Below are 24,017 nucleotides of genomic sequence, written 5' to 3' on the forward strand. Positions count from 1 at the left end.
TCTTGGGAGATTTCAATAAGTATGTCCAGACTGAAGTTCCCCAGGCCTTCCTTCACGTCCTCTTGCTTGAATGACATACATTTTAAAAACCCCTTGTTTACTGAGGTAAATATATGTAACATAAAAGATACCATTTTACCCACATGAAGTGCGCAGACCTGCGGCACGCCCCACATTCACATGGCTCTAGAAGTTCCTCATCTCCCCACACTGAAACTCTGGACCCGTTTCCCCCTCTCCCCAGTCCCTGGGAACCACCATTCTACTTTCTGTTTCTTCGAGTTTGTTCTTCGAACACCACGTAGGTGAAATCACACAATATTTGCCTTTTTGTGACTTAGCATAAAGTCTTCAGGGTTCATCGGCGTTCTAGCACGTGTCAGACTGAATTTCTTTTTAAGGCTGAATGATATTCTGTTGTATGTATGTACCACATTTTCCCCTAAGTTTATTTAAATTCCAGCTTGTTAACATACAGTGTGATATTGGTTTCAGGTGTAGACTTTAGTGATCTGTCACTTGCATAGAACACTTGGTGCTCATCACAAGTGCCCTCCTCAGTCCCCATCACCTGTGTCACCCCCTGACGCAGTAACCATCAGTTTGTTCTCTACAGTGAAGGGTCTGTTTTTAGGTTTGCCTTTTTTCCCCCATTGTGTTCATTTGTTTTGTTTCTTAAATTCCGCACGAGTGAAATCTTAACAGTATTTGTCTTTCTCTGACTTATTTCACTTAGCATAACACTGTCTAGCTCCATCCATGTTGTGGCAAATGGAAAGATGTCATTAAAAAAAAAAAAAAAGATTTGAGAGCGAGAGAACATGTTTTGGGAAAATAGTGGGGACCATTCTAAGCTTCGGGGGGGCAGGAACTGTATCTTGAATGTTCTTTGGTACATCATAGGAGTAACACTGGATTAAGAGGCAGCTGCCACAGATATCATTTGTAGAAAGTGCTAAAATATCCTTGAGTCACTAAAAAATGTCACTATAGATTTAAGAAACTCTCTCTCTTTTTCTCTTGCTGTCTAACCGAAAGATAAAGCTGCGTATCTCCTCCTGAGATGAATGGTCAAGTTCTCTGCAGGGTTTTATTTTTCCCTAGGTGGGGTAGATACTTTGGAATAGGAGTTGATCTGTTTAGGACAATAGAAGAGAGTTGAATGCTTCTGTCAGCCACCAACAGGATTAAAGAATAAATATTTAAAGAAGAGTGGGTTCAACCTGCATCAGAATTTGATTGAGTCCATTAGGCTTGATAAATATTTGCTAAATATGTGAATGAATTATACAAAAATGGAAAAACCTGGTGAATTTTTTAGCATCTGAACAATATGTAAAAATCAACCGTTTAAAAGATTAACCAGGTTCATGGACAGATTAATGGGGAGAAATGAATTGTACCTTTGGCTGAGAAAAGAGGAAAATGACTCTTAAAAACAACAAGAACAAAATGTAAACAGATAACGACCCTCGTTAAGATACATATGCCTAAGTGCTGGAGGGTAAAGTCTGTGGTTTATTTGGAAAAGCATCAAAAATAAAATAAATATTGCAGTGTGTCAAAAAACAACATAGATTGATAAATGGATAAAGGGAGAGGTTGTGTGATGACGAACTGCAGAGATGTGAATGGTAGACTCTAGGTTTTGTGTGTGAAATTCTTTCAACTTCGCTGTTGGAAAAATGTTATAAGAAAATGTTGGAGAGAGTGGGGCGCTTGGGTGGCTCAGTGGGTTAAAGCCTCTGCCTTCAGCTCAGGTCATGATCCCAGGGTCCTGGGATCGAGCCCCGCATGGGGCTTTCTGCTCAGCGGGGAGCTTGCTTCCTCCTCTCTCTCTGCCTGCCTCTCTGCCTACTTGTGACCTCTGTCTGTCAAATAAATAAATAAAATTTTTAGAAAAAAAAAAAAAAAAAGAAAATGTTGGAGAACCAAAGAGGAACATGGAAGTCTAGAAGATTTTGAAGGAAGAACCCAGTGAGGTTTAAGAGAAGGGTAGCTTGTAGTAAAAACAAAACAAAGCAAACGCACGGGCACTGGAGTTAAACAGACCTGAGTTCTGGTTCTGGCTAAGCTGTGTATTCGCGAGAGATTTTAGCTCTACTATCCGGGGGTGCTACTGGGATTTGAACTTTGGGCACCCAGGCTTTAGAGCCTTCCTGTCTACCTTGCAATGCAGCCACGATTCAAGCTTCTAGCTCAGTGTCTGGCGCACAGTAGATTCTCAAACGGTAGCTGTTGCTATTAGCGTTATCATCGGCTCTAGAGGATGAAGAAGCCCACGGGAGTATTTGATCTGGAAGGCTTAGAGGACACCGTTATACAAGCTGGAAGGTCAAACCATGTGTGGAGAAGAGATGGTGAATTTCGTTTTAGATACGTGGAAGTAGAGATTTTGATATTAACAGTTTTGTATGTTTTTTGAAAGTTTGATGAATGATTTGCTTACCCAAAATTTAAAAGCATGTTAATATGCTGAGCACCGCTCTAGGCCAGTGAGCAAAACAGACCCAGATCTTTTCCCTCGTTGGGTCCTATGTTCTAAAAGAGTTTGAAGAATTAAGGACCTTTGTATCTCAAATGCAGAACGGAAATGCTGGCATTCACCAGCGAGTGAGGAGGATGGTGTTTCCACAGCCAACTTCCTTGAGGTCCTTGACATCCTGCTGCACGGGCTGCTCTTTCCCCTGCTTTCTCACAAGCCCAGCTGCGCTCAGAGTTCCTCTGCTGTTCTTCTTCCTTCCATCTGGAGTTGGTGGAACAGCTTATATAAGCTATTTGTGATTAAGTTTCAAAGTATCTGTCCAGGGCTCTACAATGGCCCAGACAGGAGCACTAACAGTTGCTTCTCCCAGGGTGTCCAGGGTGGAGAAGACGGGGCTGAAATTCACTAGGTGCCACGTATATGTGCTGCCGAAGCGAGCACACACTAGGTGCCACGTAAACCAGGGGGCCACGGACACCTCCGTTCTGGTCCCTGTCCCACGCAAGTCCCGCACTCCAGCCAGGCCCAGACTCCGGCACCCTCGCAGGGTGTGTGCTGCACAGCGATTACGCACTCCTTCCAGCAGGGTCGGAGGTCAGTCAGCAAAAGTATTCACAGCAAAAGTATTCACCGAGCCAGTCCCTCCCCTGCTTCTGAGTCATTCTCTGGTGCAGCTGAAAGGCTCTCAGGGAGAAGCTTTGACTCTTTCACCTCTCAAAGCTCACTCCTCAGTGTGGCAGGGTCTCTTTCACATCCCACAGAGCTTATGCTAATTCTTTCCCTGACATTTCAGATAATGAGGTACATATTTAGTCTGCGAGTGACATGGAATTTGGGAACATGTACTAGGAGGAGGAAAATAATATCCACCACGGCCCAGCCATGAGTTGTGTTAATAATATATCGATGGCTAAGAGGTTTGCAAAATATTACGCTTGTTTAAAAAAAATATTTATGACACCACCCTCACACGGAAATCTGACATCTGGCAACGTTGACTGTTTGGAGGACAGCCAGAAAATAAGAAAGGGGCCTCAGAGCACATGAAAACTAACTGTTGAAAAAAACTAGCTAACTAACACATGTAGTTTGCCACCACAGAAGAGTTTGTTAGCATTTCCTTTGGAGCTTGTTGACTTTTTATGTATCTGAGAACTTGTAATAATTTGGGCGGTGTCTGTGCGGTCTTCTCTCCCCAGCAGAGTATAAACGGTGATCTAGAAAGAGGGTAGAAAAGCTGACAGAGGAGATGACTGTAGCAGGAAGACCCAAAAGTTACATTGTACGGCTGTTATCCGTCACCACACAGTATAGTCATGTATGGTCTTCATAATGAACTTGCATCCGTCAGTCGAAGAGTAAATTAGGTTCAGTATCTTCCTGTTGCAGAAGGCAGAGAGGTATATAAAGTGTCTATTTTTTAAACGTGGTCAAAGCTAACCCATGTTTCGACATATTAAAACGGCCAATTCTGTGGTGTTTCTGTACTTGAAATAGCACATTCTCTGGTCATGATTTATCAGTGAGACAGATTTGAGCTTGTAGCTGATTATGGAAATGTTTAGTAATAACTGCTAACATTGCGTACCTCCTGTACCAGCCCCGTCCTAGGGGATTTCGCACTAGCAGCATCCTGTGTCTTTGGTGACAGATCTGGGTTTCCATTTCCATTCCATCCCTGACTTACTGTGACCTTGGACAGATTACATCACCTCTCTGAGCCTGTGTCTGCAAAATGAAACCAATAATACATGGTAGGATTGTTGTGAGGACTCAATGAAGGAAGTACATGGTACAGTGCATGGCACATAGTAAATGCTCAGTAAATAGTAGGCATTGTTATAATAATTTTGATCATTATCATCATCCTCTTGATGATGATTATGACTGCATAATTAATTATCCCTCTTTTTCTGAATAGGAAGCTAGCACAGAGAGTTTAAGGAATATGTCCAAGGTGAAATAACTAGTAGTGGAGCTGGCATTTGACCCTTGGTCTCTGACTCCAGACCCCTGGTTACTTTGCATTCACATTAAGCTGTCTCCTCAGCATGTGATTATAATTAGACTTTTATACTAAAGAAAATACATGGCAGGAAAGGACAGAGGATGTGGGGAACGTTCCTGGCCCCTTCTCTTTTCCACTGTGGACCCAAGTCATATCATTATAGAAAAAAGTTCCAGTAACACAAAAATAAGCTCCTTTCACTCAACAGTACAAATGAAATGTGCAGTGTGAATTGTGTTGCATGATTCACTAAAATCTTAAAGGTACCCCACATTGATATGCTCAATTATTTATTATTGTATGCCCAACATGTTTGGCCACATCCCTGTTTTCATAGTAATAAATCAATGGCACTCTAACCATGGTCTTTTTTTGTAATTAGGCATTTAGTGCTTTTTGATGTCATCATAGTTATATGTGAGATGAAAGTTAGAATCCTTGTCGCTAACGACACCAAATAGATACTTGAGGTAAGTAAAGGAGAATAGGCTTGAGGCCTGGACACTCTGGAGAGAGTCAGTCGCTCCAGGAGGAAGACCTAGGGAGGGAGGTTGCTAATCATGGCTGATTGTTTATAGGTGAGCACATGCCCATGGGTTCCTCCCTTTCTGTTGCTTAAACTCTTACTTAGGCTCCCCAAGCACATGAGTCAAGGTAACAAACACACCATTTAGCATAGCACAGACACCGTAACAGTGTGAGGATACTGTGCAGACTTGGGGCCTAGGTGTCTTTGAGCTGAAAACACACTCTTGATCTGGTGTTGTGTATGTACTAGATCTTGTCTGGAGGTGTCATTTTTCTATCACCTTGTCTTGTTCCATTTTTTGGGTTTTTACTTTTCAGTATGTTTTAAATCTCTGCCTTTGAGGTGTAATCCCACATTCCTTTTCCTTTTTCTTTCTTTTTTTTTTTTTCTGTAGTGGATAGGAGCCAGGATCCCCTGGGCCTGAATCCTGGTCCTGCTGCTATGAACTCTGTGATCTTAGACAGTTTAAGTTTTCCAACTTGCTGAGCATAAGTATCCTAATCTTTACGACAGTTCTAGGGACATAAATGAAATGCCGTATTTAAAATCCCTACTTTTTAAATACCACATTTTAAAAGTACCATATTGCCAGTACTTGAAATATACTAATTTCCTTATTGTCCTCTACAGGTGTATTGAGAGGTCTACATTTTCCATCTTTGTACCTTTTCTGTCACTCATAAGTAAAGGTCACTTTTTTTTTTCCAATTCCAGAATTGCCTTGAGAAGCAAATGAAAAATGTATTTTGAGGAAATTATTATTTTTGTGCGATAGTGCCTTAATTTCTTTAAAGTATGAAGTACAAACTTCTTATTTGCTTGGCTTTGCCTTGATTCTAAGTGTCTATCTTAAGCTTTATCATTCTCAAGATATTGACCTATATTCCAGTGTCTTTAATAGTTATGATTTCCAATTTCTTTTTGACCTGTCTTTCCAGGCTGTAAAAACATGGAGGCTGGCTCAGTGGTTCGTGCCATCTTTGACTTCTGCCCTAGTGTATCTGAAGAACTACCGCTCTTCGTGGGAGATATCATCGAGGTGTTGGCAGTGGTGGATGAATTTTGGCTTCTAGGAAAGAAAGAGGATGTTACAGGTAAGAGGCTCCTACCTAATTCCTTGGGTACAAAACAGACCACCAACCCTCCCTTCTTTCCATACTAAAAACAAAGTTTAAATGAGAAGCCCAAGTCGAAAATTTCAGAATCCTTTGTGTTTTTTGTTATGTTTTTACTGTGGTTTCTACCAGTGAGGAGAGAATGTTTGTTATCATTCCATCTCTCCTCATGGGTTCCTTCCAAAGGTGGAGATGATTTGATACCAGCTGTCCCCAGCCTGTTGTCTGTTCACGTGTTTACCTCCCCTTCCTGGGCCTTTATCCGCCGTTGCTTCCCTTCTGAAAACAGGTGTTCCTTCTTTATTCAGAATCCTGTTGCTTGCCTTTACTTTTCACTACCAGCCTTTATCTCCGATTTATGGACCTTAAGTCACTCTCCCCCATGTTTTCTCTGGTTGTCTTCCTCAAACATTTTCTAGCCTTTCTCCCACTGTTTTCAAGGGAGCGTGATGCATTCTGTTCACTTCTTCCCAGATCCATGGTTGGTCCAAATTTATTAAAGCTGCACCTGCCCTCGGCACAGCCACCTCCCACTTCTTATGCACCTGGTTTCCTTTCTTCTGGTCTTTAAAGTCTATGTCAGCACCTGTTTCTTTCTTTCATTAGCCTAGGGTAGGGTGGAAGTTTTTACCCCACACTGTGCGCCTGTGTTAAATCCAGTCCTTAACTTGCATGTATTTACAGAAGTCTGGCCTGCAGTTTGTTATATAGTCCTTTGAACAGACTCTGTTGACGTTTACCACACACTTGGGAGATAATACATTATTTCCCGGTAGAAATAATAGCTCAGCTAAGACAAAAACAAGTCTAACTTGCTAACAAGTAAGAGTTAGCAAGGCAAAGAAGATAGACAGAAAAGGCCGTGGGCTGACAAAGAACTTGGAGAGTCGAGAAGATTTGAGCCAGGCATGTAGTGTGGAAGGTTGAGGGGGGCAGAATGTGCTGGGCAGAGCAGCAGGAGCTTGACCATAGAGGACAGAGGATGCCATGGTAAGGAGTTACAGAATGGGGTATAGTACAGATGCCTTACACACAGTCAGATCTATAGTTGAGAAAGCTCGCCGCTACAGTTTGGAAAATGACAGGAAAGGGCAGAACCAGGGGCAGGGAGGCCTACTGGGAGGTTGTTGCGATAACCCAGATGAGACATGCTGCTGACTTGGACCAAGGTGGTGGGTCTGGAGATAAGTGGAGGATACAAGAGGTTTCTAGAAGATGGGATCCATTAAATTTTCTGATGCTTTTCAACCACTTTATTAAAACCCTGTCTTCAGACTCAAATGCAAGCTTTTTCATAAAATTTTTCTTGTTCTTCCTGAAAGCCTTTCTGCCTTCCCTAACTTCCACAGCAGTTTGTACACCTCTATTGTGTCACTAGATTTCAGAATGGAATTATTGCTTATGTCTCAATTCGGTTTTAAGACCTTTGAGAGCCAAGACTGTCTTACCCATTTTTTCACTCTGCAGCTCACCCTGTGTTGAGGGGCACTGGATCAGTGCTAATCAGGTCGACTTGCATTCCCTGTGCCCTGCATGCCTTAGATTGTGTGGGCTGTGCTTGTTCTGTAGAGATTCTCCAGTTATGAGTACTTGGTTTTCAATTCAGTGTTTGTAAATGGGCTCAGAAGAAAAGTTACTTTGTCCTGGTATATAGACAGAAAATGAAATTTCAATATTAGAAATGTTTGCCTTTATTTTCAGGGCAGTTCCCCAGCAGTTTTGTGGAAATTGTGACCATTCCCAGTCTAAAAGAAGGAGAGAGGCTGTTTGTCTGTATCTGTGAATTTACATCCCAAGAACTGAATAGTCTTCCCCTCCATCGAGGTAAGTTGGCCATTCAAGAGTAGACTGTTTACTTTTTTTCAAAAGATTATTTATTTGACAGTGAGAGAGAGAGACAGAGAGGGAACAAGCAGGGGGAGCAGCAGGCAGAAGGAGAAGCAGGCTCCGCATTGAGCAGGGTAGCCTGATGCGGGGCTCCATCCCAGGACCCTGGGATCATGACCTGAGTTGAAGACAGATGCTTAACTGACCAAGCCATCCAGGCACCCCAAGGGTAGATTGTTTAAAATAAGATTAGTTGGGGCGCCTGGGTGGCTCAGTGGGTTAAAGCCGCTGCCTGTCTGTCAAATAAATAAATAAAATCTTTTAAAAAAAAAAGTTTAAAATAAGATTAGTTGAGGCACCTGGGTGGCTTAATTAAGTATCTGACTCTTGATTTCAACTCAGATCTTAGGGTTATGGGATGGAGCCCCACTTCGGGCTCTGTGCTCAGTGGAGAGTTTGCTGGGGTTTCTCTCTCTCCCTCTGCCCCTCCCCACTTGTGCCCTCACTCTTTCTCTCTCTCTCTTAAAAAATAAATAAAATAGGTTTAGTGGAGTTGCCCCATTTTGACAACTAGGTCTTTATTTTTGAAATTTTTTTAAAAGATTTTATTTATTTATTTGACAGAGACCACAAGTAGGCAGAGAGGCAGGAAGAGACAGAGGGGGAAGCAGGCTCCCCGCTGAGCAGAGAGCCCGTTGCAGGGCTCGATCCCAGGACCCTGAGATCATGACCTGAGCCAAAGGCAGAGGCTTTAACCCACTGAGCCACCCAGGCTAGCCCCCTTTTTTTGAAATTTTACAAGTGGCTAGCCTCTGGGGAGTAATAGCAAGATTGTGCTGACAATAATAATGTCTTACATTTGCATAACATTTTAGAATTTCCATAGTATTTTATCACAAATACACTCTCATCTGATCCTCACCACAGTTTTGGGAGGTAGCAAAGTAGATATTATTAATTGCATTTAATAAATAATGAAAATGAGATTCAAACTTTTGGCCTCCGAAAGTAAAATCATGTCACCTGATTATAAGTTCAGCATTCTCTTTCCACTGCCCCATATTATAGCCACACTTCAGACAACCTTTAGCTTTTTCCCCTTAAAAACTAATACAACTTTGCTAGCAACATTACGATAAATGTGTAAGAGCTGAGGAGGAATTGTGGTGTGGAGATTAAGAGACAAATACAAAACAGCCCCATTTCACTCCCAGCCATTAGGTAATGTTACCTTAAAGTTCTTCATCAGATCCAGTTTAAAAGGACATGGTTTAAAGTGAATGGTCATAGCCATGTCTCAGTGACATTCCGAGTATTTCTCACTTCGCTCCGATAGGTATAGAAACTTCTTTTTTTTTTTTTTTTTTTTCCCATTTTTAATTTATTTTCAGCGTAACAGTATTCATAGTTTTTTCACCACACCCAGTGCTCCATGCAATCTGTGCCCTCCCTAATACCCACCACCTGGTTCCCCCACCCTGCCACCCCGCCCCTTCAAAACCCTCAGGTTGTTTTTCAGAGTCCATAGTCTCTCATGGTTCACCTCCCCTTCCAATTTCCCTCAACTCCCTTCTCCTCTCCATCTACCCTTGTCCTCTATATTATTTGTTATGCTCCACCAATAAGTGAAACCATATGATACTTGACTTTCTCTGTTTGAGTTATTTCACTCAGCATAATCTCTTCCAGTCCTGTCCATGTTGCTACAAAAGTTGGGTATTCGTCCTTTCTGATGGAGGCATAATACTCCATAGTGTATATGGACCACATCTTCCTTATCCATTCATCCGTTGAAGGGCATCTTGGTTCTTTCCACAGTTTGGCGACCGTGGCCATTGCTGCTATAAACATTGGGGTACAGATGGCCCTTCTTTTCACTACATCTGTATCTTTGGGGTAAATACCCAGCAGTGCAATTGCAGGGTCATAGGGAAGATCTATTTTTAATTTCCTGAGGAATCTCCACACTGTTCTCCAAAGTGGCTGCACCAGTTTGCATTCCCACCAACAGTGTAAGAGGGTTCCCCTTTCTCCACATCCTCTCCAACACACGTTGTTTCCTGTCTTGCTAATTTTGGCCATTCTAACTGGTGTAAGGTGGTATCTCAATGTGGTTTTGATTTGAATCTCCCTGATGGCTAGTGATGATGAACATTTTTTCATGTGTCTGGTAGCCATTTGTATGTCTTCCTTGGAGAAGTGTCTGTTCATATCTTCTGCCCATTTTTTAATATGATTATCTGTTTTGTGTGTGTTGAGTTTGAGGAGTTCTTTATAGATCCTGGATATCAACCTTTTATCTGTACTGTCATTTGCAAATATCTTCTCCCATTCCGTGGGTTGCCTCTTTGTTTTGATGACTGTTTCTTTTGCTGTGCAGAAGCTTTTTATCTTGATGAAGTCCCAGAAGTTCATCTTTGCCTTTGTTTCCTTCGCCTTTGGAGACATATCTTGAAAGAAGTTGCTATGGCTGATATCAAAGAGGTTACTCCCTATGTTCTCCTCGAGGATTCTGATGGATTCCTGTCTCACCTTGAGGTCTTTTATCCATTTCGAGTTTATCTTTGTGTACGGTGTAAGAGAATGGTCAAGTTTCATTCTTCTACATATAGCTGTCCAGTTTTCCCAGCACCATTTATTGAAGAGACTGTCTTTTTTCCACTGGATATTTTTTCCTGTTTTGTCAAAGATTATTTGACCATAGAGTTGAGGGTCCATATCTGGGCTCTCTACTCTGTTCCACTGGTCCATGTGTCTGTTTTTATGCCAGTACCATGCTGTCTTGGTGATCACAGCTTTGTAGTAAAGCTTGAAATCAGGTAACGTGATGCCACCAGTTTTATTTTTGTTTTTCAACATTTCCTTAGCAATTCGGGGTCTCTTCTGATTCCATACAAATTTTAGTATTATTTGCTCCAGCTCTTTGAAAAATACTGGTGGAATTTTGATTGGAATGGCATTAAAAGTATAGATTGCTCTGGGCAGTATAGACATTTTAACGATGTTTATTCTTCCCATCCAAGAGCATGGAATGGTCTTCCATCTTTTTGTGTCTTCTTCAGTTTCTTTTAGGAGTGTTCTGTAGTTCCTCGAGTACAGATCTTTAACCTCTTTGGTTAGGTTTATCCCGAGGTATCTTATGGTTTTTGGTGCTATAGTAAATGGAATCGATTCTCTAATTTGCCTTTCTGTATTTTCATTGTTAGTGTATAAGAAAGCCACTGATTTCTGGACATTGACTTTGTATCCTGCTACATTACTGAATTGCTGTATGAGTTCTAGTAGTTTGGAGGTGGAGTCTTTCGGGTTTTCCATATAAAGAATCATGTCATCTGCGAAGAGAGAGAGTTTGACTTCTTCCTTGCCAATTTGGATACCTTTTATTTCTCTTTGTTGTCTGATTGCTGTTGCTAGGACTTCTAATACTATGTTGAACAAGAGTGGTGAGAGTGGGCATCCTTGTCGTGTTCCTGATCTCAATGGGAAGGCTGCAAGCTTTTTCCCATTGAGGATGATATTTGCTGTGGGTTTTTCATAGATAGATTTGATGAAGTTCAGGAATGTTCCCTCTATCCCTATACTTTGAAGCGTTTTAATCAGGAACGGATGCTGGATTTTGTCAAAAGCTTTTTCTGCATCAATGGAGAGGATCATGTGGTTCTTCTCTCTTCTCTTATTGATTTGTTCTATCACATTGATTGATTTGCGAATGTTGAACCATCCTTGTAACCCAGGGATGAATCCTACCTGGTCATGGTGGATAATCTTTTTAATGTGCTGTTGGATCCTGTTTGCTAGGATCTTGTTGAGAATCTTAGCATCCATATTCATCAGTGATATCGGTCTGAAATTCTCCTTTTTGGTAGGGTCTTTGCCTGGTTTGGGGATCAGGGTGATGCTGGCTTCATAAAAAGAGTCTGGAAGTTTTCCTTCTGCTTCAATTTTTTGAAACAGCTTCAGGAGAATAGGTATTATTTCTTCTTTGAAAGTTTGATAGAATTCCCCAGGGAATCCGTCAGGTCCTGGGCTCTTGTTTTTTGGGAGGTTTTTGATCACTGCTTCAATCTCGTTACTAGATATCGGTCTATTCAGGTTGTCAATTTCTTCCTGGTTCAATTTTGGGAGTTTATAGTTTTCCAGGAATGCATCCATTTCATCTAGGTTGCTTAGCTTATTGGCATATAACTGTTGATAATAGCTTCTGATGATTGTTTCTACTTCCTTGGTGTTAGTTGTGATCTCTCCCTTTTCATTCATAATTTTATTAATTTGGGCTTTCTCTCTTTTCTTTTGGATTAGTGTGGCCAATGGTTTATCGATCTTATTGATTCTTTCAAAAAACCAGCTTCTAGTTTCGTTGATACGTTCTACTGTATCTCTGGTTTCTACCTCGTTGATCTCTGCTCTAATCTTGATTATTTCCCTTCTTACGTGTGGAGTTGGTTTGATTTGTTGTTGATTCTCCAGTTCTTTAAGGTGTAGAGACAGCTGGTGTATTCTGGATTTTTCAATTTTTTTGAGGGAGGCTTGGATGGCTATGAATTTCCCCCTTAGGACCGCCTTTGCTGTATCCCATAGGTTTTGGAGTGAAGTGTCTTCGTTCTCATTGGTTTCCATAAATTGTTTAAGTTCTTCTTTGATCTCCTGGTTGATCCAAGCATTCTTAAGCAAGGTGGTCTTTAGCTTCCAGGTATTTGAGTTCCTTCTGAACTTTTCCTTGTGATTGAGCTCCAGTTTCAAAGCATTGTGATCTGAGAATATGCAGGGAATCATCTCAGTCTTTTGGTATCGGTTGAGCCCTGATTTGTGACCCAGTATGTGGTCTATTCTGGAGAAGGTTCCATGTGCACTTGAGAAGAATGAGTATTCTGTTGTTTTAGGGTGGAATGTTCTGTATATATCTATGAGGTCCATCTGGTCCAATGTGTCATTCAATGCTCTTATTTCTTTATTGATTTTCTGCTTCGATGATCTGTCTATTTCTGAGAGAGGCGTGTTAAGATCTCCTACTATTAATGTATTCATATCAATATGACTCTTTATCTTGATTAATAGTTTTCTTATGTAATTGGCTGCTCCCATATTGGGGGCATAGATATTTACAATTGTTAGATCATCTTGGTGGATAGTCCCTTTAAGAATGATGTAGTGTCCTTCTGTATCCCTGACTACCGTCTTTAGTTTAAAATCTAATTTATCTGAGATGAGAATCGCTACCCCGGCCTTCTTTTGAGGCCCATTGGCGTGAAAGATGCTTCTCCATCCCTTCACTTTCAGTCTGGGTGTATCTTTAGGTTCAAAATGGGTCTCTTGTAGACAACATATGGATGGGTCCTGTCGTTTTATCCAATCTGCAACCCTGTGTCGTTTTATGGGTGCATTTAGGCCATTCACATTGAGAGTGATTATTGAGAGATACGTTTTTATTGACATTGTGTTATCTTTGAAGTCTTTCTTTCTGTCGATTGTCTCTATATTTCTGTTCAATGCTATTCTTAGGATTTTTCCTCTTTTATAGAACCCCCCTTAATATTTCCTGCAGTGTCGGCTTGGTGGTTGCATAGTCTTTCAAGCCTTGCCGGTCTTGGAAACTCTTTATCTCTCCATCCATTTTGAATGTCAGTCTTGCTGGATAAAGTATTCTTGGCTGCATGTTCTTCTCATTTAGTGCCCTGAATATATCTTGCCAGCCCTTTCTGGCTTGCCAGGTCTCTGTGGACAGGTCTGACGTTATTCTGATGGGCTTTCCTCTGTATGTAAGGAGGTTCTTTGTCCTAGCGGCTTTCAAGAGATTGTATCTACAATTATGATTCCTCAATTTTACTATGAGGTGCCTGGATGTTTTTTTTGAATTTATAATCTTGGGGGGGGACCTTTCTACTTCTAGTACATGAACACTTGTTCCATTCGCAAGATTGGGAAAATTTTCATGAAAAACTTGTTCCACTATATCTTCTAGACTTCTTTCTTTCTCCTCCCCTTCAGGGATTCCAATAATTCTGACGTTGGAACGTTTCATGGCATCATTTATTTCCCTGATTCTGTTTTCGTGGCTTCTAAGCTATTTGTTCCAGGCTTCCTCCTGATCCTTTCTCTCTATTTGTTTGTCCTCCAGATCACTAATTCTATCTTCTGTCTCAGTTACCCTAGCTTTTAGAGAATTTAGATTAGATTGGAACTCATTGAGAGCGTTGTGAACCTCATCCCTGGTGGCCTTCAGCTCTGCCCTAACATTATGAACCTCCTCTCTGGTCGCTTTCAATTCTGCCCTAATCAATTCTGTTTGGTCATCCATGGCTTTCTCCAACCTAGCTATTGCCTGGATAATTGTTAGCCTGAATTCTCTTTCTGACATATTGTCTATGTTGATAGCCGTTAGCTCTGTTGCAGAAGGCCCATCCTCTGTATTTTTCTTCTGTTGGGGATTCCTCCTCCTAGTCATTTTGGTGAGAGATGACTGGACAGATGTAGCTGGATGTATTGACCGTGGTGCAGTCAAGGTGCACCCTGGAACGCTTCTGAGCACTCAGGATTCCCCACCCAAATGAGAGAAAAAAGAAAAGAAAAAGAAAAAAGAGGGAGAGAGAGAGACAGGAAAAAAGGGAAGATAAAAGTGAAGGTTCAGCCCAAATGGGCCCCAGGGTAAGGTTTATGACGTATACGAACAAAAACAGACAAACAAAAAGACTGATAAAAGTATATGACGAGAGAAAAAATATATATATATAAGCAAAAAAAAAAGGAGGAGCCTCGTCAAGAAGAACCCCAAGTATAAGATTTATATACTATCCAGACAAACATAAATACACAGAGACACTGGCAGAAGAAAAAGATGGGAGCATGGTTATAGATTCTCGGTGTGGGCGAGGAAGGTTATTTTGATTCTTCCTGGATGTATCTTGATATCTTTGTTAAAGGACTCAACTTTCCTAAGAAAAAGGGGGATTAAAAATTGGTTCACCTATAGGGGTAGCATTGCTTGGAGAAAGGGGGTTACCTTGAAGTTTAACTCTATATGAATATTAGAAAATAAAAATAAAAAAGGAATAAACTGGACTAAACTAAATTAAAAATTTTTTTAAAAATTAAGAAAATAGAAAAGCAAAAGAAAAACACATGTGTATGTATCAAAAAAAATTCAGGTTAGAAGTTTATCATGGAATTTGATGTACTGGACATCTCACTGTGATGGTAAATAGGTTAAAAAGTTATCTATGTAAAAAAAGAAAAAAAATGAACCAGAATAGTGGGAAAGAATTAAAAATAAAAGTTGTATCTATGAAGTAGTGGTGGTTGTTCTCTTGTAGTCTTTTTTTTTTTTTTTTTCCTGATTTGTTTTCTGGGGGAGGGGGCTGCCACATGGGTTTTCAGTCAATGATGTTCCCTGAGTTAAGTCCTCCCGACCCCCTCAAGGGGGTGGGCTCTGAGAAAAACGTTTTTTTTTTCAGGTTTTTGTTCTCTGGAGGTTTTTATGTTTGTTCACTTCTTTTCTCTCGCCTTGACAGCTTTTGATGGTTTTTGGAGGTTTAGAGGAAAGAAAACTGCACCCCAACCTCCCTCTCAGAGAGAAGCCTCAGTCTGCTCCCCTGCAGGTGCTGCAGCCGCTGGGCCGCTGGCAGAGCAGGTTCTGAGTCGCGGTCCCTGGGGACGCAGGATCTCCTGCTTGTACGCAAAACCAAGGCAGCTGTGCTGTCTGGGCAGCTCCAGACCGCCAGAGAGGTTCCAAGCAGCAATCGCACACTGAGATTTTCCCGCTGGCTGGGGCTGAGAGCTCAGGGCTTGCACGCACCTCTCCCAGGGGATGGTTTGGGGCGCAGCGCCTCCAGCTCTATCGGCTCTATCGCCGCGTGGGTCTATCACCGCGTGGGTCCCAGAACACCAGGCTGGGCGTTCGTGCACCTCTCTCAGGGGAGGTTGAGGCACGCGAGCATCTCCAGTAAGGTGCGCGTTCTGCCGTCTGGTGTGGCTCCCAGCCCCTCACGGGAGCCGGACTCCACCCGTTCTCGGGCGCACTGTCGGCTCCGGGACAAAGACCAGGTTTCTCCGCCGCACTCTCCGGCTCAGCGCCAGGGGATGCTGCCCTGGGTCTGGGGACTTAAGCCCCTATCCCTATCCGCCCCGATTCCCACAATTTCCCCGCGCGAGTCTTTGCTCTTTTGAGTGCTTTCAACAAGACTCCAAGTTAATGCTGGTCCCCAGATGCCGGGCACTCTCGTATTGGGGTATTATTTTCCAGTCGGTCGCCTCTGGTGGCTCCCTCCCCCTTTTGTTTATCTTCCGATATCAGTCCCACGTTCCCACTCCACTTTACCTGCCCACTGGCGTCTTCTGGCCCCCGTAGAGATCCAGACGTGTATAATTCTGATCTCAGGCTGATTTCATGGGTGATCGGAGTTCTTTGGTAGGTAATCAGCTCACTTTAGGGTGCAGGTTGAAAAGGCGCCTCCTCCTACTTCCCCGCCATCTTGTCTCCCCGGTATAGAAACTTCTAAAGACGGACTATAAACCCTTTCAACAAATATACTTAAGTCTGCACATTTCTGCATAAGCACAGGAACCAGTACTGTTCTGCAAACTGACGTTTACGATCAGTGCGATATTGTGATGACTTAGGACAGCCAGCCAAATGGTAGAATTTATTGGGCATGTTATTGTCACTTGTTCTTTTGAGTATGGCCCTAAAGGGATAGGCTTAATTTCTTAAATCACATGCACATATGAGAGAGACAGGGCACAGGTGGGGAAAGAGAGGAGCCTAGCCAACTTCCCTAACCCATAGTCACGAGAAGAAGGAATATTGGATTTGGATCTTCATCCTCAAAATCTGTTTTGAGAGTTTCTTGCACTTCACTTCACACTTGACCCTTTACCTCTTTTCTGAACACTTCCTGATTAATCGGTGTTGGGAAGGCAGAGAGAAATAGATGAAGATGTTAGAGCAGGGAACTCTGATCTGTCCCTACTCACAGCCCTGGGGCTGTAGTTCATGTCAGACCAGCGGGAATGGAGAAAGGACCCCAGAGCACGGTGGCTTCCATTGGAGCTGTGCAGAGGATGTGGGTGGCATGGATGTGTCCTTTCCTACATCTGGTTCATGGAGCAAATAGTGGGTGTAAGAAAATTCTCTAGGAATATGCAATATGTCTATGACATTTGGGGGCACCTGCGGATGTAGCTTCTGGAATTAGCATTTTTTGCTTCATAATTGTATCTTGTGTTGCCAAGCTTTAGACACTAAAAAGAGGCATTTTCTGCTAAATGCCTTCTCTGGGATGACTGGTCTCATGGGTTCTTCTGAACTTGCTTTGAAGTTAAAATCCACGTCAGTAATCCCAGGGCCACCAACCAGATTTCTCAGGAAGACCCTAGCATGGACCTTTCACCCATGAGCCTCCTGAGCCAAGACTGACTCAGGCTCAGGCTGGGTCCTGGAATCTGTAGATGTTATCGTGACTAGTTTTTAAGCAAAGGAAGAGGATGCAGCAGGGGCGATCCTTAGGAAGCGACCAGAAAGAGGTATGCTAACTCCCGGCGGTTTGATCTTGTTGTCTTCCCTGATGCTCTCCTGCCAGTAAGTGCGCTGACTATTTAGCTCTCTTTCCTTCTGAGCTTTTCACATCTTTCTTAGCTCTGTGTCTTCTGGTTTGAACACATAAGCCTTTGAGAATGGGGAATTTTGATGTACCTCTGCAGTTTGTCTTTTTCTGGGAAGTTGAGCATGAGACACAGAAATGATAATTGACTTCTCTAGTTTTCTATACGTGACAGTCCACATTAACAGATAATAATAGTTGGAAACACAGTAAAAATGAAAGTATTGTTTTATACCACATACAGTTTATAAGACTTGAGTCAACACTTCCTGATTTTCAAGTCTAGTGCTTGGAATGGCCCTTCTGTTTCTTAGACTGAAAATGGTTTTTTTTCCATTAGGTCAGTGTCCCAGCTCATGAGTAGCCTACGTTCCTGTATCTTTGTCTTCTAGTACTATTAATCCTGTTGTTTCCTTGTCTCTCCTTAGTACATTCTGTGTAGCAGTGAAGCTTCTCCTTTTCTGTGTAAATGAAACTTTTGGTGATTTAATATGTCAGGAGGGGATCTGAAAACCCTGAGAGTTTGTGGGATGATGTTTGAGACCTGTTTTGTTTTATCAGACTGCCTTTAGTTGTTACCTGCTTATCTTTCAGAAATATCATTGGGGTTAAATTATTTTTTAGATATTTTATTTATTTAATTGAGAGAAGGAGAGAGACAGAGCATGAGAAGGGAGAGAGTCAGAGGGAGAAGCAGACTCCCTGCTGAGCTGGGAGCCTGAAATGGGGTTTGATCCCAGGGCCCTGGGACCTTGACTTGACCCGAACGAAGGCAGACACTTAACCAACTGAGCCACTCAGGCACCCTGGAAAAATGATATATTTTAATTGTAAAATTATATTATTAAAGAAATATATGTATTTAGATATATGTAGAGCAGGCAGCATAGCTTAGGGGATAAGAATTCTGACGGCCCTAGATTTAAATCTGACTCCACAACTTATCGCTGTGATGTTAGGCTGGTTACTTGCATTCTCTCGGCCTCGTAGGATAATAATACCTAACTCAGCTGGTTGTGAGGACTGAAAGAGGTTGTACATGTTCAGCATCTGGCACAAGGTAGATACGCAGTAAAGATGAGCTATCTTTATTATTCTTTTTTTAAAAGATTTTGTTTATTTATTTGACAGACAGAGATCACAAGTAGACAGAGAGTCAGGCAGAGAGAGAGAGGAAGGGAAGCAGGCTCCCTGCTGAGCAGAGAGTCCAATGTGGGGCTTGATCCCAGGGATCATGACCTGAGCAGAAGGCAGAGGCTTTAACCCACTGAGCCATCCAGGCGCCCCTATCTTTATTATTCTTAACCTAGGATTCCTGGACTTCATAGATGTGCTTTGGGAGGCCTGGTTTCCTGATTGTTCCGGGAAGGTGTGTGTGTGAACATTCTTCCAGATTCTTTCTGGAATTGGAATCACCAGTAGTCCTTCCAGCAGGTGTCACCCTTTCTCCTTTCCATAAAGCTGTCCAGTTGTTATGGACCGTTCCTGTCTTTTAGTTGTTTAAACTCAAAGACAAGGCTGTCTTTGTATGTCTTCTTTAGGAAAATGTCTATTCAGACCCTCTGCCCATGTTTTAATTGGATTGTTTGTTTTTTTGGTGTTGAGTTGTATAAGTGCTTTATATATTTTGGATATTAACACCTTACTGGATCTCTCATTTTCAAGTATCTTCTCCCATCCAGTAGCTCGCCTTTTTATTTTGTTGATGGTTTTGTTTGCTGTGCAAAAGCTTTTTATTTTGATGTAGTTCCAACAGATGCATGAAAAGATGCTCAACATTACGAATCATCAGGGAAATGCAGATCAAAACCACAGTGAGATATCACCTAATACCTGTCAGAATGGCTAAAATAAAAAAAAAAAAAAGTGTTGGCGAAGATGTAGGAAAAAAAGAGCTCTTGTACACTGTTGGTGGGGATGTAAATTGGTACAGCTACTGTGGAAAACAATATGAAGATTCCTCAAAAAATTAAAAATAGGAGTGCCTGTGTGGCTGACTCGGTTGTGTCTGACTCTTGGTTATGGCTTAGGTCTTACCTCGGGATTGTGAGATCAGGCTAGGGGCTCCACACTGGGCATGGAGCCTGCTTAAGGTTCTCTCTCTCCTCCTCCCTCTGCTCCCCATCCACCCTACTCAGGCGCACACACATGGTCTCTCTCAAAATAAATAGAGAAAGAGAGGAAGGTAGGAAGGACAAAAGGAAGGAAAATACCATATGACCCAGTAATTCCAATAATTTACCTAAAGGAAATGAAAATGGGGTTCTTGGGTGGCTCAGTAGCTTGAATGTCCGCCTCTTCGTTTCAGCTCGTGTCTTGATCTCAGGGTCTTGGGATTAAGTCCTAAGTCAGGTTCTGCACTCGTTATGGAGTCTGTTTGGGATAGTCTCTCTCCTTTCCCCCTTCCCCCATGTGCAAGCACATGGGCATGCTTACTCTCTAAAATAAATAAATCTTTAAAAAAAACCCTGAAAACACTAATTCAAAAAGATATGTGCACCTGTATGTTTATTAAAGCATTATTTACAATAGCCAAGATATGGAAGCGACCTAAGTGTCTCTTGATAGATAAATGGATAAGGAACATGTAAATATATACAATGGAATCTTACACAGCCATAAGAAAGAATGAGGTTGTATCGTTTTTGACAACAGGGATAGGCCTAGAGAGTATTATGCTAAGTAAAATAAGTCAGACCGCGGAAGACAAATACCAGATGAGTTCACTCATATGTGGAATCTAAAAGAGCAAATGAATAAACAACAACAAAAAAGCAGAATCAGGCCTCTAAATTCAGAGAGCAAAGTGGTGGTTGCCAGAAGGGTGGGGAGGTGGGGGGATGGGCAACATGCATGAAGGGAGTGGGAGGAGCAGGCTTCCAGCTATGGAATGAGGAAGCCACAGGGCTAAAAGGCCCAGCATGAGGAATGGAGTCAGTGGTACTGTAACCGCCGCGTATGGTGACAGATGGTAGCGATGCCTGGGCACAGCATAGTATGTAGAAAAGTTGAATCACTGTGTTGGATGCTGGAAATAAATGTAACATTGTGTGTCAACTCTACTCAAATAGAAACATTTTTTTAAAAAGAGAAAAACAAGGTTTTCTCTCAGAAGGATCCATGCAGGTGGCCAGGGGCCATTGATTGTCTTAAAAATGAACAGAGGGAGAAAAAAAGATGGGGGGTGGGCAAAAAACAAGAATGAGAGTGTGACAGGAAAATACAGAGAAAGAGGAGAGAGGAAAGTTGGTGGGAGTAATGAAATGCCACTAATAATGACCTCACATAGCACAGAATGCCTACAACCTTAGGTTTTTAGGCACCTCCCACCCTCAAAAAAGACCAATAAAAAATGAATTGATAGTTTTTAAATTAAGTTTTTAATTTTAATTCCAGTATAGTTAACATACAGTGTTATATTAGTTTCAGGAATATAATGTAGTGATTCGGCAGTTGTGTACATTACTCAGAGCTCCTGGTCAGTGTGCTCTTAATCCCCATCTCCTATTTTACCCATCCCCAACCCACCTCCCCTCTGGGAACCATCAGTTTGTTCTCTGCAGTTAAGAGTCCATTTCATGGCTTGTTTCTCTCTCCTTATTTTATTTATTTATTAATTTTTAAATTTATTTGAGAGAGAAAGAGAGAGAGTATGAGAAGGGGGGAGGGTCAGAGGGAGAAGCAGACTCCCTGCAGAGCAGGGAACCTGATGCGGGACTTGATCCCAGGACTCCAAAATCATGACCTGAATGGAAGACGGTTGCTTAACAAACTGAGCCATCCAGGCACCCGTTTCTCTGTCTTTTTAAAATTTTGCTGGTTGGTTTTATTTCTTTTTATTTTTAAAGATTTCATGTATTCATTTATTTATTTGAGAGAGAGAGAATGAGCTCGGATAGGAGGGAAGGACAGAAGGAGAGGGGGAAGCAGGGAGCCTAGCTCAGGGCTTGATCCCAGGACCCTGAGATCATGACCTGAGCTGAAGGCAGACGCTCAACCAAATGAGCCCCTCATTTGTTTTATTTCTTAAATTCCACATATGAGTGAGATCATATGGTATTTGTCTTTCTCTGACTGACTTACTTCACTTAGCATTGCATTCTCTAGCTGCATCCATGTTGTTGCAAATGGAAAGATTTCATTCTTTTTTATGGCTGAATCTGAGTAATATTCCATTGTGTGTGTGTATATGTGTGTGTGTGTATTAGATCTTTATTCATTCATGTATCAATGGGCAGGCACGTGGGCTGCTTCTATCATTTGGCTATTGTAAATAATGCGGCAACCCACATAGGAGGGCATACATCCCTTTGAATTAATGTTTTTGTAGTTTGGGGATAAATACCCCAGTAGTGCGATTACTGGATCATAGTACGATTACTGGATTTTTTGCAAAAAAATCATAGGGTAGTTCTAGTTTTAATTCATTGGATAAATTTATTTATAAATAACCTGATGAATGACATAGCCCCTGTGCCATAAGTCTGTGATGCCATGTGTGTGACATATGGGGGTCGGGTTCTGACATGGGTCATTGGAAGGCTAAGTAACATGTGTGGTCAGTCTACCTAAAGCACACAGTCTCCTGGGTATTGCAGTTTGGGGGGGACCTAATACTGCAGTTAGGCTTTTTATATTCAGATTCTAGGAAGACTTGCATTTATTCTTACCATCTTATTCCCTTTCTTTCTTTTTTTTTTTTTTTAAGATTTTATTTATTTGTTTGATAGGAAACGCAAGCAGGGGGAGTGGGAGAGGTAGAAGCAGGCTTCCTGCTGAGCAGGGAGCCCAATTCGGGGCTTGATCCCAGGACTCTGGGATCAGGACCTGAGCTGAAGGCAGACACTTAACGACTGAGCCACCCAGGTGGCCCTATCTTATTCCTAAATGCATTTCCTGCTCAAAGAAATAAAAAATCCAACTAGAAGAAGCAAGCAGCCGGGTGCTGGGATTAACTGTGCATGAGTGAAAGCCTCAGCTTGACCCTGAGGGTCACCACACTTCCTATTTTCCCGTTTGCGCAATCTGGGCACTCTCCTCCAGCCGTTGCTCATATTGTTGTTTCAGAAGTCTGGAAATGACCCTGAGGTAGCCTCCGTTCCTCAGGAATCACCTGGGGTGCCAGGGGAAGAGCTGCATGACTCCGATGAAAACCAGAGACTCGTGCAAAAACCTCAGCACCAGCGACAAAATAAAGGCGTTGAGCTCAATTATCTCTAAAGTGATTTTCAGGGTCTAAATTCTGACTTTCAAAAAAAAATCCACCTTTTTTTTTTTTTAATATAGAAGTAGCCAACAGAGCTATCCTGGTCTGCTAGGTAATAAAACTTATCAAAACAGTCGCCTGGCTGAAAATAGGAGAAACAAGCCCTATGATAAGGATTTCCGGGAGATCTGGCAAAGCAAGGAAGATACTGTCATTCCTCAGCTTTAGGAAAGCCAGCTCATTTCCAAGCCCGTGGAGTGGGAGTTGTGGCCAGCTTTTATTGTTCTTATTCCCCAAAGGCCCATTGTGCCTGGAAGATAGTCAGATGTCCGAAGACTTCCCTCTGGGGTTTTGTTTCTTTTTTTAAAGATAGATAGATAGATTGATTGATTGATTGATTTATATTTGACAGATTTATTTATTTTTTATTTGACAGATCACAAGTAGGCAGAGAGGCAGGCAGAGGGGGTGGGGAGCAGGCTCCCTGCTCAGCAGGGAGCCCAACTCAGGGTTCAATCCCAAGACCCTGGGATCATGACCTGAGCTGAAGGCAGAGAATTAACCCGCTGAGCCACCCAGGTGCCCCTCCCTCGGGGTTCTGATGGAAGAGCCTTAGAGTTGGGGGGGGGGGGGGAATACCACTTATAACACTCTCAGGACCCTGAGCTCCAACCAATGGATATTGAGTCATAAATTAAAGGAATATAAAAATAGAGGGCCAAGACCCCAATTTTCAAGAATATCTAGGTTAAAAAATATATATATATCTAAGTAAAACCTATCAAATCAGTGAAAATGTATTGGGTACCTACCACCGAGTACAAAAGCTTACATGAGGTGCCGTGTAGTTATAAAAATACAAGTGTCAAAATGAGTGATGTTGATCATTTCTTCTGTAGGCTACAAATGGCCAAGGGGAATGTGGGTTTCTAGGTCCTTTAGAGAAGTATGCTAGGGTTTTAGATGGACAGGCTTGTAGAGGAGCTAATGAAAGTGACCTTGTGTGGAACAGGGTCTCATAGGTGAGATAGTATTGGCTGGCTTGGGGCGGGGAGGGTATGACTGGCCATAGGTGCCTGGTTGCACAGAGGTAAAAACATAAAAATAGTGTTTTGGTAGTTTAGTAATTAAACATCTTTAGAGAGTGTCCAGAGCAAACTTACTTTTTATATATTTCAGTTAATAAGAATAGAATTTTTAGAGAAGAATCCTATGGGAGTAGGAAGATGCCTTCATGACTTGAGGGAAAAGTTT

The 24,017-nt window shown here is 42.1% G+C and overlaps 1 protein-coding gene across 1 annotated transcript in view; it reads left to right on the plus strand.

Moving 5' to 3' along the window:
* DNMBP (dynamin binding protein) overlaps nucleotides 1-24,017 on the plus strand; it is a 110,850-nt gene that overhangs the window by 25,408 nt on the left and 61,425 nt on the right. The window contains exons 2-3 of the mRNA XM_080822362.1: nucleotides 5,961-6,116; nucleotides 7,839-7,961. Coding sequence (XP_080678488.1) covers nucleotides 5,972-6,116; nucleotides 7,839-7,961 — 268 coding nt within the window. The 5' untranslated portion in view covers nucleotides 5,961-5,971. The remainder of the gene's footprint in view (nucleotides 1-5,960; nucleotides 6,117-7,838; nucleotides 7,962-24,017) is intronic.

The sequence above is a fragment of the Martes martes genome, assembly GCF_963455335.1.
Source record: "Martes martes genome assembly, chromosome: 14".
Taxonomy (NCBI): domain Eukaryota; kingdom Metazoa; phylum Chordata; class Mammalia; order Carnivora; family Mustelidae; genus Martes; species Martes martes.